The 18,989-nt window shown below is 39.9% G+C and overlaps 2 protein-coding genes across 2 annotated transcripts in view; both read right to left on the bottom strand.

Moving 5' to 3' along the window:
- Positions 1 to 16: 16 nt before the first annotated feature.
- pparda (peroxisome proliferator-activated receptor delta a) lies at positions 17 to 11,932 on the bottom strand. The gene is made up of 8 exons (XM_048181931.1): positions 11,762 to 11,932; positions 3,538 to 3,925; positions 3,277 to 3,416; positions 3,057 to 3,195; positions 2,780 to 2,982; positions 2,481 to 2,687; positions 2,118 to 2,361; positions 17 to 2,025 (listed from the first exon to the last, which is right to left on the bottom strand). Exons 2-8 carry the CDS (start codon positions 3,899 to 3,901, stop codon positions 1,778 to 1,780), a joined length of 1,545 nt encoding a protein of 514 aa, XP_048037888.1. The 5' UTR covers positions 3,902 to 3,925; positions 11,762 to 11,932; the 3' UTR covers positions 17 to 1,777.
- Positions 11,933 to 12,384: 452 nt separating this feature from the next.
- Positions 12,385 to 18,989, bottom strand: part of def6b (DEF6 guanine nucleotide exchange factor b) — a 19,896-nt gene continuing 13,291 nt past the window's right edge. The window contains exons 10-12 of the mRNA XM_048181926.1: positions 13,567 to 13,765; positions 12,905 to 12,995; positions 12,385 to 12,829 (exon numbers count right to left, since the gene is read on the bottom strand). Of these exons, the coding sequence (XP_048037883.1) occupies positions 12,645 to 12,829; positions 12,905 to 12,995; positions 13,567 to 13,765 (475 nt within the window). The 3' untranslated portion in view covers positions 12,385 to 12,644. The remainder of the gene's footprint in view (positions 12,830 to 12,904; positions 12,996 to 13,566; positions 13,766 to 18,989) is intronic.

The raw sequence follows: 18,989 nt of genomic DNA, 5'->3' as shown, positions 1-18,989 counted from the left end.
CCAGAAGATCAATCGGTGAGGTTTTACCCTGTGGTTTTATTCAGATGTTTTACAAAAGCCGGTAGAAAACATCACCCTGCAGTTCAGTCAGTTCAGATGGAGGAATGTGTCCACATCGTTCACATTAGCAGGAAACAAATGGCCCCTCCGACAGGAAGACACGGACACATTTCACCGGCACTTGTCTCCGGTCAGAACGCACAGATTCACAGCATGTCATGTCTACAGGAACCAGTTAGCAGCACGACCATGACACATACAGGAAACGACATCAGACTGAGGCCTACAATGCGCATAGGGTCAAAGGTCATAGCGAATACAGGAACAGCTTTGCATATCGATACACTCCCATTGGGGCTAATAAAGCGTAATTAAATAATATTTATATAAACTCTGGAGTCAGATATTCAATCACTGATCTGAACTCTCATATAAATGTGATTACAGTACATTTCTCAGAAACGCAAACAAAAACAATTAAAAAATGGAAAGTTTGAGGTTTTAAAAGTTGTAATAACGTTGTCCAGGTGCTGTGATAGCGACTAGGGAAGATCCCTGCTAGAAAAACCAGTCTGCGCTAGTTAGCTGGTCTTAGCTAGTCTCCTAGCTGGTTTTTGAGAGTTTTTGGGCACTTTTTGGCTGGTCAGGCTGGGAGACCATCTTAAACCAGCTCGGACCAGCAGAACATATGGTTGGATTTTCATCAGCCTTCTAATTTGCATATCTTAAAGTGTGAAGGATTATTTTTAAAAATGTGTTTTTCAGGCTGAATGAAGCGCGAAGGGTTTTGTTACGAAATGCGTCAGAAAACAATTGCAATTGTACTTGCATTCTCAGTTTCGCCCACAAGGGGCACTAGCAGACATTAGCGCAATCGTTCTTCTTCTACAGTCAGCTCAACTACGGTCAAGATGCCGCAACATTTAACAATCTTGCTAAACAGGTTAGATAAAGTTAGTTAAACTGTTTATATGTAGCTAGTAGCTAAATAACACATCTCGTTTAATAATGTTAGCGTGCTTATGTAGTGTGTTTTTGGCCTTCGAGGTTTGCAAACAGCAGCATAACAAAAGTACAAATGTAACCCCTCCTGTTCGAACCGCCCGCTCTAAGCGGGACTCGAACCCGGGTACGCCGGCATAGGAGGCGGGCCCTCTAACAAGGAGGCTAAAGACTGCAGTCTCTAGCGTCAGTCGCTAGAGTGCCTCTTGAGATCAGAGGAGTGAGGTTTACATGCACAGCTCTTACCGGCCTACGTCCGTTACACAAAGAACGTATTAATAAAATTTAACATTATTAGTCTGAGAACCAACCCAAAATAGACGGAGCAAAACATATTTTACTAGTAGCAACAACCTTTGATGTTTAACGTCAGTTGGCAAAAACGTTTTTCATGTTGCGCTACAGTAATTCGCAGGTGTCTTATCTTATCAGCCCCCCCCCCCAAAGAAAAAGAAACAACCTTAAACAACTAAAGAAGACAAAGACATATTCGTCCCCATTGTAAATAGGAATGCACTGCAGCGATTTAAAGTTGAGAATATTTGCGGTTTGAGGTGGTTAAAGAAGGTGTGACGCATGTGTGAGGCAGATTTGAGCAGCAAATGAGGGTCTTTATTGCGTCTCTTTGACCTGCACAATCTCATTGGCTGGTCTGGTTCAGAGTTCAGTTCGCATTTCATCAGTAACAAATCATCCAGTCGCATAAAATCCAAAGTGTTTTATAAAAATAGCAGTAGGTCACAGTGATTGGTCCGCGTGCCTGGAATGGTTTGGGTCAGTACATGTCCCTGTAGATCTCCTGTAGCAGCGGGTGCAGCGACGTCTCCGACTCCGTCTTCTTGATCTTCTGCACCAGCTGCGCGTTCTCCGTCACCAGCTGCCGCAGGTCTGCGAGCTTCTGCAGCAGTTTGGGGAAGATGAAGCCGGCGTCGGGATGATTGAGCTGCAGGTGTTGATTGAGGGCCTGGAGGATGCTGTCCTGGATCTCCTCTACCTGGTGGACGTTCATAAGTCCCGGACGATCTACATTTAAGTAAACAAACCAATTTTATTTGCACATCATTTCATCTCTTACAAGTACCATTATGAACCACTAGGGGTCGACGAAAGCTCACCTCCACACAGGATAATGGCGGCCACGAACAAGGCGAGGTCGCTGTCGTCCAGCTCGAGAGCGTTAAACTTCACCGCAAACTCGAACTTCGGCTCCATGATCTCGCTGAAGGGTTTGCGAAGACTGCGGAGGAACTCTCTCGTCACAAAGCCCCGCCCATTCGCCACCAACAGCCCGTCCTTGTTCATGAGCGACGGCAGCATGGCGAAGATCGCCTCGTGGACGCCGTATTTCAACAGCGTCACCTGCGGGAGCGAGAGGGAAGCTAGTCAAGAGTCGACAAATTTCTGTGTAAATTGTTCGCAAAAGAATTCTTGCGTTTTACGAAAAAAAGTAGTTGTCAGAAATTACTCCGGTCCGTTACCTGGTCATTCAAGAAAAGGTCAATGAATCCGGGGATGCTTTTGGCGAACTCCGTAAGTTCTCGTACGGTTTCCACCGTCGTACATTGACAGCGGTAAAACACGTGCACGCCAATCTCCTTATTGGGCGGAGCTCCGTTAATCACCTGATTCCAGACCAGCCCATTTTCCGCCTGCCACAGCGAGTCCATGTCATGAATGACAAACGGCTGAAGGACACACAAAGAGAAACCGGTTTGTTTTCTCAACCATCTTTATTGACAAGGTTGCTTTACGCTTGACTTTCTCGAGCGCGGGTTACCGGGCTTGCGTTGGTCTTCCCCGTCAGGATGTTGCGAGCTTTCTTCTTGGTCATGTTCAGGTTCTTCAGGTAGGCGTTGTTGACCCGTTTGGCGAGAGACTTCAGATCTGAACCGCTGGAGGTCTGAGAGCTCTTTTCCCCCGCTAACAGACCCGCGACTAGCTTACGCTTCTCCGCCTCCGGCATCCGTCCGTATCGGATCGCTACAAACACAGAATCACATTGAACACCGTAGTTCGTTTTATTGTTCACGTGTGTCTGTTGTCGTTTCGCTCACCGTCATGGGACATCCCGAGCATCAGGCACTTTTGAAATCGACAGAACTGGCATTTATTCCGACTTTTCTTTTGGATCTTACAGCTTCGGTCGCATTTCTCATATTCCAACTTCATTCGAATGGTCCTCCGGAAGAATCCCTGAACACACAGAGGCAGAGTCCAGTCTGGGAGAACATACTAACAGATTTTATGGAGTATGATGCAAGCATGACCTCTGACCTTGCAGCCCTCACAGGCATGAACGCCATAGTGGAATCCCGACGCTTTGTCTCCACAGATACGACACTCCATGTTTAGCCCCGCCCCCTCCTCACGGCCCTGCAGGAGCTGCTCTGACAGAGGCGACGCTTTGCAGAGATCTACACACAAATACAGAACTGCATTTTTTTGCGAGAATCAAACACGTCTCCTTCGAAATTGTGCGAACGCATATAAAAGTGTGTGAAACTAATCATACACCCAACCAATCATTATCCTCACCTGTGGAGGCTGCTGTAGGTTCAGGACTGGCTGTACTGCGGCTCGTGTTGCTGTGCTCTTCCAGTTCGTTCGCCTCCTTTCGGTTCGTCTCCCAGCTAAGCTCCTCCCCCTGCGTAATCTTGGCATCCTGAGGCTCCACCCTCACATCCAGCTCCAGGTTAAGCTCCGCCCCTGCTCCAAGCTCACAAAGCACATCCTCAAGTCGCTCGTAATCCGGCCCCTCCCCCTGGCTAATGCAGGGGGAGGAGTCTTCATTCGCCATACAGACTCCGCCCACTTCCCCTGGATCTTTGGGTAATCTGCTCCTCACGGTCACAACCGCCGAGTCTCTTCCATCCATCTCCAGAAATTCAAACACGCTCATGAGCCGCCGCGGTCATAGCAGCATCTGTGAGAGACAAACACATCACAGAACTGTGTCATAATTAATTTCTGCAATATTTATAAGACATTATGCTAATGATGCAATGGTTTGTTGAGCACCGTTTTTAATGTAAATGTTCACGTTTCCAATTGAAACAGATATTTAAGGTAACCTTTTTACATTTTATTAGCAGAGGTTAGCAAAACCACACAAAACCAAAATAAAGACAAAAAGCAAATTGATGGTTGGGATTTGGAAATTAAATAAGAGCTTTAGTACAACTAGAAAGACATAAATATACCATGATTTGCTACCGTCATTCTAGAAAGCATCTGATTGGACAGAAAAGTCCATATAGGTCCCTGTCAACAAGATGATGTCATCAATATTTTTGTTTTCCCATATAGATTAGCTCAATTATAATTGTAATAAAAGACTATTTAATAAAAATGTTTGTATATTAGTTGGCACACAAATTTATCTTACACAGATTTAACTTCTGTCTGAAAAAAACAACATATATAATTTATACTTTATACTATATAATTATAAATGAGTAATATTACCAATATACCCAAGCAAGCTGTCTTTTGTACTGTAAGTTGTTCTCTATTTTCATAAAGTCCGATCTTAGAAGCTCTGAAGAGTGTGTGTATTCGAGGAACAGTTGAAATAACACAACACTGATTTGACAGCTGCATCGTGTTCAGAAGACACCAGAAACCCGCGGTACGCCCACCCCCGACCGACTGACGCACTGCATTCTGGGAACTAACACACACCAGCTGCAGAGACAGTGACTGCAACTGAACCAAAGCAAAACCCAAATGTTCACAGACGCTCTTCAGACCTTTGACACACACACACTGATCGTACAGACGAAACCTCTGTGAGTGAGATTCTCAGTATTAGTTTCAGCAGAAAGTGCCAATGAGAGCGTCAGAATGAAGAGCAGAGGTTAGTCAGGCCCGTCACTGGAGCGGATGCAGGCAATGCCTCTCACTGGAGCTCACACTCAAACTCTAAAGTCTATGAACTGTGACAGAGTTTACACATACGCTGCCAACAAACAAACACCACAGTCTTTGTTTTTGAACCCTGCAAGTTTGGAGAACATATTTTAACATACAAAAGAAGATATAATTTGATCACAAGCTAGCTTTGATGAAGCGATGTGATTGGTGTGCGTATGAATTACATTCACACAGTAATTGGTCGGTTCAAAACATACTAATTGTTCTGAAACAGTTTCCCACGTTGTGCACAAAACAAGCTAAACCAAACTGAAGAAGTAAAATAAAATAAGTTTAATGTTAGACTTAGTCTACAGCTTTACAGTAAAAGTCTCAGAATATTTTTTTTCCAGCTGATTAACAATAAAATCATTGACAGCCATTGTTATATTGTCCGCTGGTGTGGATGCTAATATAGTTATCGTTATAATTATCGTCCATTGGAGTGTATACTAATATAGTTATCGTTATAGTTATCGTCCGCTGGTGTGGACGCTAATATAGTTATCGTTATAGCTATCGTCCGCTGGTGTGGATGCTAATATAGTTATCGTTATAGCTATCGTCCGCTGGTGTGGATGCTAATATAGTTATCGTTATAATTATCGTCCGCTGGTGTGGATGCTAATATAGTTATCGTTATAGCTATCGTCCGCTGGTGTGGATGCTAATATAGTTATCGTTATAATTATCGTCCATTGTAGTGTATACTAATATAGTTATCGTTATAGTTATCGTCCGCTGGTGTGGACGCTAATATAGTTATCGTTATAATTATCGTCCATTGGAGTGTATACTAATATAGTTATCGTTATAGTTATCGTCCGCTGGTGTGGATGCTAATATAGTTATCGTTATAATTATCGTCCGCTGGTGTGGATGCTAATATAGTTATCGTTATAGCTATCGTCCGCTGGTGTGGATGCTAATATAGTTATCGTTATAGCTATCGTCCGCTGGTGTGGATGCTAATATAGTTATCGTTATAATTATCGTCCGCTGGTGTGGATGCTAATATAGTTATCCTTATAATTATCCTTATCGTTATATTATCGTCGTGAACCTAATATAGTTTTCATTATAGTTATCGTCCTGGTGTGGATGCTGTTATAGTTATCGTCCATTGGAGTGTATACTAATATAATTATTGTTATAGTTATCATCCGCTGTTGTGGATGCTAATATAGTTATCGTTATAGTTATCGTCCGCTAATATAGTTATCGTTATCGTTAAGTTATCATCCGATGGTGTGGATGCTAATTTAGTTATCGTTATAGTTATCGTCTGCTTGTGTGGATGCTAATATAGTTATCGTTATAGTTAACGTCCATTGGAGTGTATACTAATATAGTGTTATAGTTATCTGATGTTGAAGTTATAGTTATCGTCCGCTGTTATGTTAGTTATCATCCAATGGTGTGGCTGCTAATATAGTTATCGTTACAGTTATCGTTACGTCCATTGGAGTGTATACTAATATAGTTATAGTTATAGTTATCATCCGTTATAGCTGTTGTAGTTATCATTATAGTTATCGTCTGTTGGTGTAGAGACTAATATAAATATCGTCATAGTTATCGTCCACTGGTGTGGATGCTGGTTTGAATGCCAGCATATGTAGTTATTATAGTTTTCGTCCACAGAACTAAAAATAGTAAAATAAAATGAGATAAAATAAATTAAAATAATAAAACTAAATAATAGCCACAAGACATATTTTAGGGTTCATCTATAGTCATTATAATCAAGATAAATAAAAAAAGAGCACAAACTGTCACATTACAACTTTCTCCAACAAACAACCCAATCCCGACCCTCAGACAACATCTCACTGGAGCGTCAGCTGGTGCTTCATGATGGGTTCAGGTGACCGTGATGTGGGTCAGTGTGCGGATCAATGAGTGTGTTCAAACACACGGATGGAGACTCTGGGTTTAATCTGCTGCAGAATTCACAGCAGCGTGAGGTCAAAGGTCACTGTGAGGCGCCCGACATGCTAACGCACTACACATACCATTCCTGCAGTATCCAATAATAACTTAAATGCAAAATACTTCTTAATGTACCTGTAGTGTGCAGTGCACTAGTATTGCATTCTGAAAGCTCAAATGACCTTTTCACCCCAACAATGTGAAAGGCAGATGACCTTTGACCTCTTATAAACAGCCCAAACCACCAAAGTCAGGTCAGACCTGTAAGAGCAGAGGATCATGGGACTGGAAGCAGGTTGCTGAAGTGGCCATGGAAATGTCCTTACCGAAGTGAGGTTAATGAGTTCATTGGAGAGAGTAACTCTGCTAGTTAGACCCGTCGACTAATCAAATCAGAGTTATTTGACTAAACAATGAGCAGCCAATCAGTTTACATCAGAACACACATCATCGTAACACACATAAACCAGCAGCATGAAGACAACTAACCAACCCACACTGACACTGATGATGGTCGTCTCCGTCTATAAGCCAATTAGCACTCATCAGTATTCATTAGATGCGCCAACCGGTTTATCATCTAGTTTACCAATGGCCTCTACATGATGGATTTTAGGGGTTTCGATGTCATAATGGTCTAGCCAATGCAGATCGTACGAAATCGATTGGGAATAAAGAGAACGCAAGTTCATTAATTATATTTCTTGTTCATTTTCTCCAGGAGATCTTCAAAATATACTTCAATTAAGAGCCGTTATCAAACCAACCAGCTAGAGATCTCACAAAATTTTCAAACATTCTTTACAAAAAGTTGTTAGCAAAAGTAAAAGTATTTAAAAACTAGTAATACACCAAAGGTACTTTGTCCTTAAATTCTTTTTTGGGAATGAATCCCATGATGTATTGCGAATGACACAAAAACCTAATTAAGTGGGCAAGCACTGCAGATCTTTGTTTCCATGGTAAAAGCGACTTCTCTGATTGGTAGATTTCTCTTCAGTATTCTAACAACAGACCTTAATTTTTTTTATTCGGAAAGTTCGCTTTGGCAAGCTGTTTCGAAAATCCAAAAATTAACTTTGTTTTGTTAGAAATTACGTCACATAAGTTCGTTCTTCGATTTTGCTTTAAGTAAATCAGGCCTTAAGGGAGATCGACCAATTGGAAAAAAAGATTTCTGTTTCCATGGAAACAAGAATCGCGCCAGAAACTTTCTACGCGATCAATTTTTAAAAATCGCACTTCTACCAAATATATTCACCACCGAACAACCTCACAGCTCGAGGTGTGTCTGTCTGTAAACATTTATACGTTATCGCCAAAAATCAATTTCTCTGTAACGACAGCGATTTTATCGTTCAGAACTGACTTGATTTACAAAAGGGAACTGTCTGTCTGACATTCTCATTGGGCAACGGATGCCTACATCAAGAGAGCGTTAAGCCCTATACTTCATTTTCGAATGCACAGCCTTGCAAAGTATACTTCACTTCTCTCGTGAACGACGCATGCGCAGTTTTGATTCTCGCCACAAGTTACAGCCCATGTAAATATATCTGTATTCTTTCATACTAGAGTTGTACAAATGAGACCTCCATCGTCGCTGTAGCTCGCATGTGTTCCGGTCTGTTCTGTTTATGCAGGTTTTCTCCGACTACCTTGTGAATCGACGCCACCAGGGCATGGCTGCCACCTTGTGGATAAACTAATTACTGCCAAAACAAGCAAATGTGCATGTGCGACCTGCGCGTACAAAGTATGATGATGAAATTCGCGCCACGCACACTGTACGCTGACCCTCACGTATGCGTAAAAAGGGAACTACTTTGGGCTTTATTATGTCAACTTTTGGCCACATAACGAAGCTCCAGTTTTGCGGTTTCCATTGAAACTAGAATTACACAAGAAACTTTTTAAAATATGAATTTGGCCATTAAAAGCTTTTTAAAATCACTTTTTAACATCAACTTCTAGCGAATATCAATCATCGCTAAACAACCTTACGGCTCTGGATGCGTCTGTCTGGAAACGTCATTGCTAATAATACATTTCTCTATAACAAATGCAATTTTATTATCGTGGGGTTCGTTTCCCAAAAGCATCATTACAAGTTATTACTAGCATAGTTCAATGATTTGGTGTTTCCCGAAACCATCGTTCAAATAAACATTCGCAAACTGCATCACAAACTTGTGTGGTTGGAGCGACAGCTCTCGAGCTGTGGTTAGAAGCATGGTTTCCTGTTTTTATGACATGTGGATTTAATAAATGGTCATCTTGAGCAAAATAAGCAAGCTGACATTAAGTACAATGTATATCTTTTGTTTCGAATATATACAAATGTCATTTACATATTTTAGTTTGTCAAGAGATTTTAAACAGCGTTTTTGAAGAGTGCGCATGTGCGTAAGAACGAGCCTATGATTGAATCTGTTAATAAAGCAAAATAACTAAGAAAAATGAGAATTAGTCCTCAGATGTCATGTCCATAATTTATAGCAGAAAATCTAGCATTAATTCGATCTCAAACGGATTCATTTAAAGAAGTTATTACTCCACCACCTGCTTGACTGTACGACAGGTTTACGACAATACAGTTTCAGGAAACAGCTAGTTGATTTTGTTCAATAATCTTTGTGCGTGAAATGCATCCCTGATCTGACCTGATTTCCAAAATCCCACTGGTCAGTGGATGCCTACGCCATCTCAAATGCTTTTATACAGCCATCAGGAATGTGAGACTGAAGAGAGTAAGGGACAGACAGCCTGGGAAAATCACAAGCGTTGACATTTATACAGACCACAGCAAGGAAGGAAGGAACCCTAGACGCTGTTGCCTGAAAATTAAATACAAAGGAAAGAAGAGAAGGAGACGCTTGTCATGTGTTCAACACAAAACCACAAGAACACTGACTGAGCAGATCTGCGACGGTCCCTCTGAGATGGATCAGAGCCCACACACTTCAGTAGATCTCTGAGAGATGATGCTAGCCCAGATAACATATGTACATCTGCGAAACGTCTGTTAAAGATCCCCGATAGCACTCGTACAACTCTGAGACGTCTATTTGATGGTTGTTTTTATTTTTTAGAGTGTTTGCTCATCTGCAATACGTCTATAGGATGTAGATGCTTGCAGATGCTTTCAGTGACCCAGATAACACACGAATGTCTGCAAGATGTCTGTTAAAGATCACTTCCTCCAGAAAGCATCTGCTGTCCACAAACATCTGACAGACGTCTTTAAGATGTCAGTTTTACTAACATTATAAATCATAAACATTTTCTAAACGTCTATTTGACATCTGACCGAAAACGTCCTATAGACGTATTATATTATTTCACCCAAAAATTAAAATAATGTAATTAATTACTCACCCTCATGTCGTTCCACACCCGTAAGACCTTTGTTAATCTTCGGAACACAAATTAAGATATTTTTGTTGAAATCCGATGGCTCCGTGAGAGCAATGACATTTCCTCTCTCAAGATCCATTAATGTACTAAAAACATATTTAAATCAGTTCATGTGAGTACTACAGTGGTTCAATATTAATATTATAAAGCCACGAGAATATTTTTGGTGCGCCAAAAAAACAAAATAACGACTTATATAGTGATGAGCGATTTCAAAACACTGCTTCAGGAAGCTTCGGAGCGTTATGAATCAGCGTGTCGAATCAGCGGTTCGGAGCGCCAAAGTCACGTGATTTCAGCAGTTTGACACACGATTCGAATCATGATTTGACACAAAACATTCATAACGCTCCGAAGCTTCCTGAAGCAGTGTTTTGAAATCGGCCATCACTATATAAGTCGTTATTTTGGGGTTTTTTGGTGCACCAAAAATATTCTCGTGGCTTTATAATATTAATATTGAACCACTGTACTCACATGAACTGATTTAAATGTGTTTTTAGTACATTAATGGATCTTGAGAGAGGAAATGTCATTGCTCTTTATGCCTCACTGAGCCATCGGATTTCATCAAAAATATCTTAATTTGTGTTCCAAAGATTAACAAAGGTTTTACGGGTGTGGAACAGCATGAAGGTGAGTAATTAATGACAGAATTTTCATTTTTGGGTGAACTAACCCTTTAAAAATACATCTTCCAGACGTAAACGCACTTCAAATAGACGTCTCCGAGATGCATGTGTGCTATCAGGGTAACGAGCCGATGATGATGTGTTAATATTCAGTGGCAGATCATGACTCCTCAGGGTCAATGAACGGGTTCCACCACAAACATCTCAAAGTTCACATCAACATATTTTTTGTTCGGGTGTGAGAGTGGGCGACTCTGGCCTTGACGGTTTGTATGTTTACATGAAGCTGAACCTGTGATGAATGAAGCCACTTCAAAATGATTTCCAGCCATTTCACAGCCTGTTACTGGAGTCCAGTGAGTGTTTGTGTAAAGTTAGTAAATACACACTGTGTGCCAGTATGTCGCAAGAGGACAGACCGTCCCAAAACCACCCCAAAACAACTTTCACCTACAAACAACACAAGCCGCATCTATCTATCTATCTATCTATCTATCTATCTATCTATCTATCTGTAGCTCTATCTATCTATCTATGCATCTATCTATCTATCCGTAGTTCTATATATCTATGTGTCTATGTATCTATCCATCTATCTCTATCTGTAATTCTATATATCTATCTATGCATCTATCTATCTATCCATCTATGCATATATCTATGCATCTATCTATCTATCTATCTATCTATCTATCTATCCATCTATGCATATATCTAGCCAAGTCTTTATTATTTCCGCAATATGTCAACACAATACTCTCTTTGAAACTTTATATGCTTATAAACTTCATGGTCTCAGTAAATAATCCATCAGAGTCTCATATGACTCCGGTCCACATGACAAAACAAACGGAAAACAAACTTACGAGGCTTTTTTTTACCGCGTCAGAACGAAGGATCCCGAAAGTTTATTCCTTCCGTTCGCGTTGTTTTTTCCCCTGACGGATCAGCGAGAATACGAGAAACGCTCCATGTTTACCGGGACGCGCTCCGCTGCGCTTCATCATACGGGAGTCCCGACGGCGCGAGCTCTCCGGATCACACGCGTCACGGCCCCCGCTCCTGGATGACGTCATAGCGGCTCATTTTAACCCTGTGAGAACCTCATCATGTGTATTTATGTACATATCATTCACATATGCTGCATTGTTTTAAAAAAATGTCCTTTTAATATTTGTTATCAAATCTGCAGCACAAACATTCACATTTACTTCGAGTTTTCGAGCTCACTTCCGGTCACCACCAGCAGATAGCGCTGTTCGCCGCATAAACAGACATAAAAACCGAACTAGTCTGTACGAAGTTGAGAGAATGTTTGTTAAATGCTGTTTTAGTATCCAGATAAAGCTCAAAACGCATTATTCTCTCATGTAAGTCGTCTCATTTGTATAACGCGAATGATAAATTTGACCAGTTTAAGTGCTTCTCCAGTAATTTGCTGAATAAGATTATGGATCATAATGTATAAAACAATATGCAGACTCTCAGATTTTGTTTTTCTAATCATTTATTCTCTTTCAAGACAGTGAGCGAGAGATAAAGAGCAGTTCTACACAAGCACAGCATCTTCTGCTGACACAGGAAACAGGAAGTAAAACCACAAGTTTCACACAAAAAAAAACAGCCTGGGTCTATCAGACAAGAACAACAACAAAACGTACATTTCAGTCATGATTACAGCTGCTCTGATTCATTCACAGTCAGTCTAGTTTGCTATGTCAGGACATTTCAGTCACTGTTACGTCAGGTTTATTGAGCATCAGTCGACTCTGTGTTTTCGTTGTTGCAGCAGTCCATATTCTCGCCGCCACCGCTGTTATCTTCACAGTCAAGGCTGTTCTGTTTGTCTTTCTGTGGAGGCCTCGATTCGGTCTCGCTGACAGAGGGGATGCGCACCGGAGGGGCGAGAAGATTACTGGAGGATGCTCTCCTTTCTTTGAGACAGGACAGAAAAATAGATATCAACATATATTCTTGTAGCATTCAAAATGCATAAACACTTAACAAACCTCCAGGGCCGATGGGGTGCATCAGGCGGTTCATCTGAACGTTCCAGTGTTTAACGCTTGTGCTGGCCTGACGAAGTTTACGTTGGGCGGCCTGTGGACGACACGTGTTCATGAGTGTGGACCCAGCTCACAAAAATATGTTCTGTAGGTCATTTAACACCAACAACGGTAACTATAAATATAACTGTAATGATAACTATATTAGCATCCACACCAGCGGACGATAATTATAACGATATCTATATTAGCATCCACAGCAGCGGACGATAACTATAACAATAAATATATTAGCATCCACAGCAGCGAACGATAACTATAACGATATATTTATAAATGTTCTCTGAATGTTTAAAACATCCAGTTTTTTTTAATGTTTTAAAAACTTTTTTTATATACCTTTAAATGTTCTCTGAATGTTTTGAAACAAGTAGAAACATTTTAAAAAATCAGGCGAACATCCAACTAAACGTTACAGTTAAAAACTTTCCATGAATGTTTTTGTAATAACTTTGAATGAAAGTTCTAGTAACATTACTGGAAGAACGTTTGTTCATGACTTTGAGAGAACCTTGCCACAATGTTAGCTAAAGTTCTGTGAACGTTCTCTGTTAGCTGGGGAGGAACACGTGATAAACACAACACAAGCACAGCGTTGAGCTCACCGCGATGTCCTGGTCCACTCTGCGTCTACTGGCCCGCACTTTTTCCAGTTGCTGCTGGGCCTCGTCCAGAGCCTGAGACTTCCTCTCCATCTCCTGCTCGAGCTCCTGCTTCTCGCGCTGGGTCTGCAGGAGCTGCTCTTCCTGCTCCTCCTGCAGACTCAGCAGAGACTTCACCTTCTCCTCCTCCTCGGCTAGCAGCCTGGAAACACCAGCGCACTATAAAGCTAAACGCTAGCGCTAAACTACACACAGAAACATGTCAAACTAAACACAGAACTAAACCTAAACAAAAGAAACATACATTCTAATGCAGCTAAACACCAGAAACATCTGATATCAGAAATAAATGCCAGAAATATCCCTGCTAACACAGGAAATATCCACGTATCCAGCACTGCTAACACAACTAAACACCAGAAATATCACTGCTAACACAGCTAAACACCAGAAATATCACTAACACAGCTAAACACAGAAAATATCAATGTTAGCACAGCTAAACACTCAAAATATCACTGCTAACACAGCTAACACAGGAAATATCCACATTAACACAGCTAAACACCAGAAGTATCACTGCTAACACAGCTAAACACCATAAATATCAATGTTAACAGCTAAACACCGGAAATATCACTGAACACAGCTAAACACTGGAAATATCACTGAACACAGCTAAACACAAGAAATTTCACTGAACACAGATAAACACCAGAAATATCACTGAACACAGCTAAACACCGGAAATATCACTGAACACAGCTAAACACCATAAATATCAATGTTAACACAGCTAAACACTGGAAATATCACTGAACACAGCTAAACAACAGAAATATCAATGTTAACAGCTAAACACCGGAAATATCACTGAACACAGCTAAACACTGGAAATATCACTGAACACAGCTAAACACCAGAAATATCAATGTTAACAGCTAAACACCGGAAATATCACTGAACACAGCTAAACACTGGAAATATCACTGAACACAGCTAAACACCGGAAATATCACTGAACACAGCTAAACACTGGAAATATCACTGAACACAGCTAAACACCAGAAATATCAATGTTAACAGCTAAACACCAGAAATATCACTGAACACAGCTAAACACCGGAAATATCACTGAACACAGCTAAACACTGGAAAATCACTGAACACAGATAAACACCAGAAATATCACTGAACACAGCTAAACACCGGAAATATCACTGAACACAGCTAAACACTGGAAAATCACTGAACACAGCTAAACACCAGAAATATCAATGTTAACAGCTAAACACCAGAAATATCAATGTTAACAGCTAAACACCAGAAATATCACTGAACACAGCTAAACACCGGAAATATCTCTGAACACAGCTAAACACCGGAAATATCACTGAACACAGCTAAACACCGGAAATATCAATGTTAACAGCTAAACACCAGAGATATCAATGTTAACAGCTAAACACCAGAAATATCACTGAACACAGCTAAACACTGGAAATATCAATGTTAACAGCTAAACACCAGAAATATCACTGAACACAGCTAAACACTGGAAATATCAATGTTAACAGCTAAACACCAGAAATATCAATGTTAACAGCTAAACACCAGAAATATCACTGAACACAGCTAAACACTGGAAATATCAATGTTAACAGCTAAACACCAGAAATATCACTGAACACAGCTAAACACCAGAAATATCAATGTTAACAGCTAAACACCAGAGATATCAATGTTAACAGCTAAACACCAGAAATATCACTGAACACAGCTAAACACTGGAAATATCAATGTTAACAGCTAAACACCAGAAATATCACTGAACACAGCTAAACACTGGAAATATCAATGTTAACAGCTAAACACCAGAAATATCAATGTTAACAGCTAAACACCATAAATATCACTGAACACAGCTAAACACTGGAAATATCACTGAACACAGCTAAACACCGGAAATATCACTGAACACAGCTAAACACCATAAATATCAATGTTAACACAGCTGAATACCGGAAATATCACTGAACACAGCTAAACATTGGAAATATCAATGAACACAGCTAAATACCGGAAATATCACTGAACACAGCTAAACACTGGAAATATCACTGAACACAGCTAAACAACAGAAATATCAATGTTAACAGCTAAACACCGGAAATATCACTGAACACAGCTAAACACTGGAAATATCACTGAATACAGCTAAACACCAGAAATATCACTGAACACAGCTAAACAACAGAAATATCAATGTTAACAGCTAAACACCGGAAATATCACTGAACACAGCTAAATAACAGAAATATCACTGAACACAGCTAAACACTGGAAATATCACTGAACACAGCTAAACAACAGAAATATCAATGTTAACAGCTAAACACTGGAAATATCACTGAACACAGCTAAACAACAGAAATATCAATGTTAACAGCTAAACACTGGAAATATCACTGAACACAGCTAAACACCAGAAATATCACTGAACACAGCTAAACACTGGAAATATCACTGAACACAGCTAAACACCGGAAATATCACTGAACACAGCTAAACACTGGAAATATCAATGTTAACAGCTAAACACCAGAAATATCAATGTTAACAGCTAAACACCAGAAATATCACTGAACACAGCTAAACACCGGAAATATCACTGAACACAGCTAAACACCGGAAATATCACTGAACACAGCTAAACACCAGAAATATCAATGTTAACAGCTAAACACCAGAAATATCACTGAACACAGCTAAACAACAGAAATATCAATGTTAACAGCTAAACACTGGAAATATCACTGAACACAGCTAAACACTGGAAATATCACTGAACACAGCTAAACAACAGAAATATCAATGTTAACAGCTAAACACTGGAAATATCACTGAACACAGCTAAACACCAGAAATATCAATGTTAACAGCTAAACACTGGAAATATCACTGAACACAGCTAAACACCAGAAATATCAATGTTAACAGCTAAACACCAGAAATATCACTGAACACAGCTAAACACCGGAAATATCACTGAACACAGCTAAACAACAGAAATATCAATGTTAACAGCTAAACACCAGAAATATCACTGAACACAGCTAAACAACAGAAATATCAATGTTAACAGCTAAGCACCAGAAATATCACTGAACACAGCTAAACACCGGAAATATCACTGAACACAGCTAAACACCGGAAATATCACTGAACACAGCTAAACACCGGAAATATCACTGAACACAGCTAAACAACAGAAATATCAATGTTAACAGCTAAACACTGGAAATATCACTGAACACAGCTAAACACCAGAAATATCAATGTTAACAGCTAAACACTGGAAATATCACTGAACACAGCTAAACACCAGAAATATCAATGTTAACAGCTAAACACCGGAAATATCACTGAACACAGCTAAACAACAGAAATATCAATGTTAACAGCTAAACACCAGAAATATCACTGAACACAGCTAAACAACAGAAATATCAATGTTAACAGCTAAGCACCAGAAATATCACTGAACACAGCTAAACACCGGAAATATCACTGAACACAGCTAAACACTGTAAATATCACTGAACACAGCTAAACACCAGAAATATCACTGAACACAGCTAAACAACAGAAATATCAATGTTAACAGCTAAACACCGGAAATATCACTGAACACAGCTAAACACTGGAAATATCACTGAACACAGCTAAACTCCAGAAATATCAATGTTAACAGCTAAACTCCAGAAATATCAATGTTAACAGCTAAACACCGGAAATATCACTGAACACAGCTAAACACTGGAAATATCACTGAACACAGCTAAACACCAGAAATATCACTGAACACAGCTAAACTCCATAAATATTAATGTTAACAGCTAAACACCAGAAATATTACTGAACACAGCTAAACACCAGAAATATCAATGTTAACAGCTAAACACCAGAAATATCACTGAACACAGCTAAACACCAGAAATATCAATGTTAATAGCTAAACACCAGAAATATCGATGTTAACAGCTAAACACCAGAAATATCACTGAACACAGCTAAACACCAGAAATATCATTGAACACAGCTAAACACCAGAAATATCACTGAACACAGCTAAACACCAGAAACATCACTGAACACATCTAAACACCAGAAATAACAATGTTAACACAGCTAAACACCAGAAACATCACTGAACACAGCTAAAGACCAGAAACATCACTGAACACAGCTAAAGACCAGAAACATCACTGAACACATCTAAACACCAGAAATAACAATGTTAACACAGCTAAACACCAGAAACATCACTGAACACCTCTAAACACCATAAATATCACTGAACAAAGCTAAACACCAGAAATATCACTGAACAAAGCTAAACACCAGAAACATCACTGAACACAGCTAAACACCAGAAATATCACTGAACACAGCTAAACACCAGAAATATCACTGAACAAAGCTAAAGACCAGAACCATCACTGAACACAGCTAAACACCAGAGATATCACTGAAAACAGCTAAACACCAGAAACATCACTGAACACAGCTAAACACCAGAACATCACTGAACACAGCTAAACACCAGAAACATCACTGAACAAAGCTAAAGACCAGAAACATCACTGAACACATCTAAACACCAGAAATAACAATGTTAACACAGCTAAACACCAGAAACATCACTGAACACAGCTAAACACCATAAATATCACCGAACAAAGCTAAACACCAGAAACATCACTGAACAAAGCTAAACACCAGAAACATCACTGAACACAGCTAAAAACCAGAAATATCACTGAACAAAGCTAAAGACCAGAACCATCACTGAACACAGCTAAACACCAGAGATATCACTGAAAACAGCTAAACACCAGAAACATCACTGAACAAAGCTAAACACCAGAAACATCACTGAACACAGCTAAACACCAGAAATATCACTGAACAAAGCTAAAGACCAGAACCATCACTGAACACAGCTAAACACCAGAGATATCACTGAAAACAGCTAAACACCAGAAACATCACTGAACAAAGCTAAAGACCAGAAACATCACTGAACACAGCTAAACACCAGAAATATCACTGAACAAAGCTAAAGACCAGAAACATCACTGAACACAGCTAAACACCAGAAACATCACTGAACACAGCAAAACACCAGAAACATCACTGAACAAAGCTAAAGACCAGAAACATCACTGAACACATCTAAACACCAGAAATAACAATGTTAACACAGCTAAACACCAGAAACATCACTGAACACCTCTAAACACCATAAATATCACCGAACAAAGCTAAACACCAGAAACATCACTGAACAAAGCTAAACACCAGAAACATCACTGAACACAGCTAAACACCAGAAATATCACTGAACACAGCTAAACACCAGA

This window comes from Megalobrama amblycephala, linkage group LG2 (assembly GCF_018812025.1).
Source record: "Megalobrama amblycephala isolate DHTTF-2021 linkage group LG2, ASM1881202v1, whole genome shotgun sequence".
NCBI classification, from domain to species: domain Eukaryota; kingdom Metazoa; phylum Chordata; class Actinopteri; order Cypriniformes; family Xenocyprididae; genus Megalobrama; species Megalobrama amblycephala.
Note: the sequence above shows the minus strand (reverse complement) of the source record. Positions and strands in the feature narration are given on the sequence as shown.

What these genes read in the sequence shown, in the direction of transcription:
- pparda (XM_048181931.1), bottom strand. Translation starts at nt 3,901, where the DNA reads ATGAGCGTGTTTGAATTTCTGGAGATGGATGGAAGAGACTCGGCGGTT. An exon ending in GGAAGACCAACGCAAGCCCG is followed by an intron (nt 2,688 to 2,779) that starts GTAACCCGCGCT and finishes TGTGTCCTTCAG; the next exon opens with CCGTTTGTCATTCATGACAT. An exon ending in ACCTTTTCTTGAATGACCAG is followed by an intron (nt 2,362 to 2,480) that starts GTAACGGACCGG and finishes TCGCTCCCGCAG; the next exon opens with GTGACGCTGTTGAAATACGG.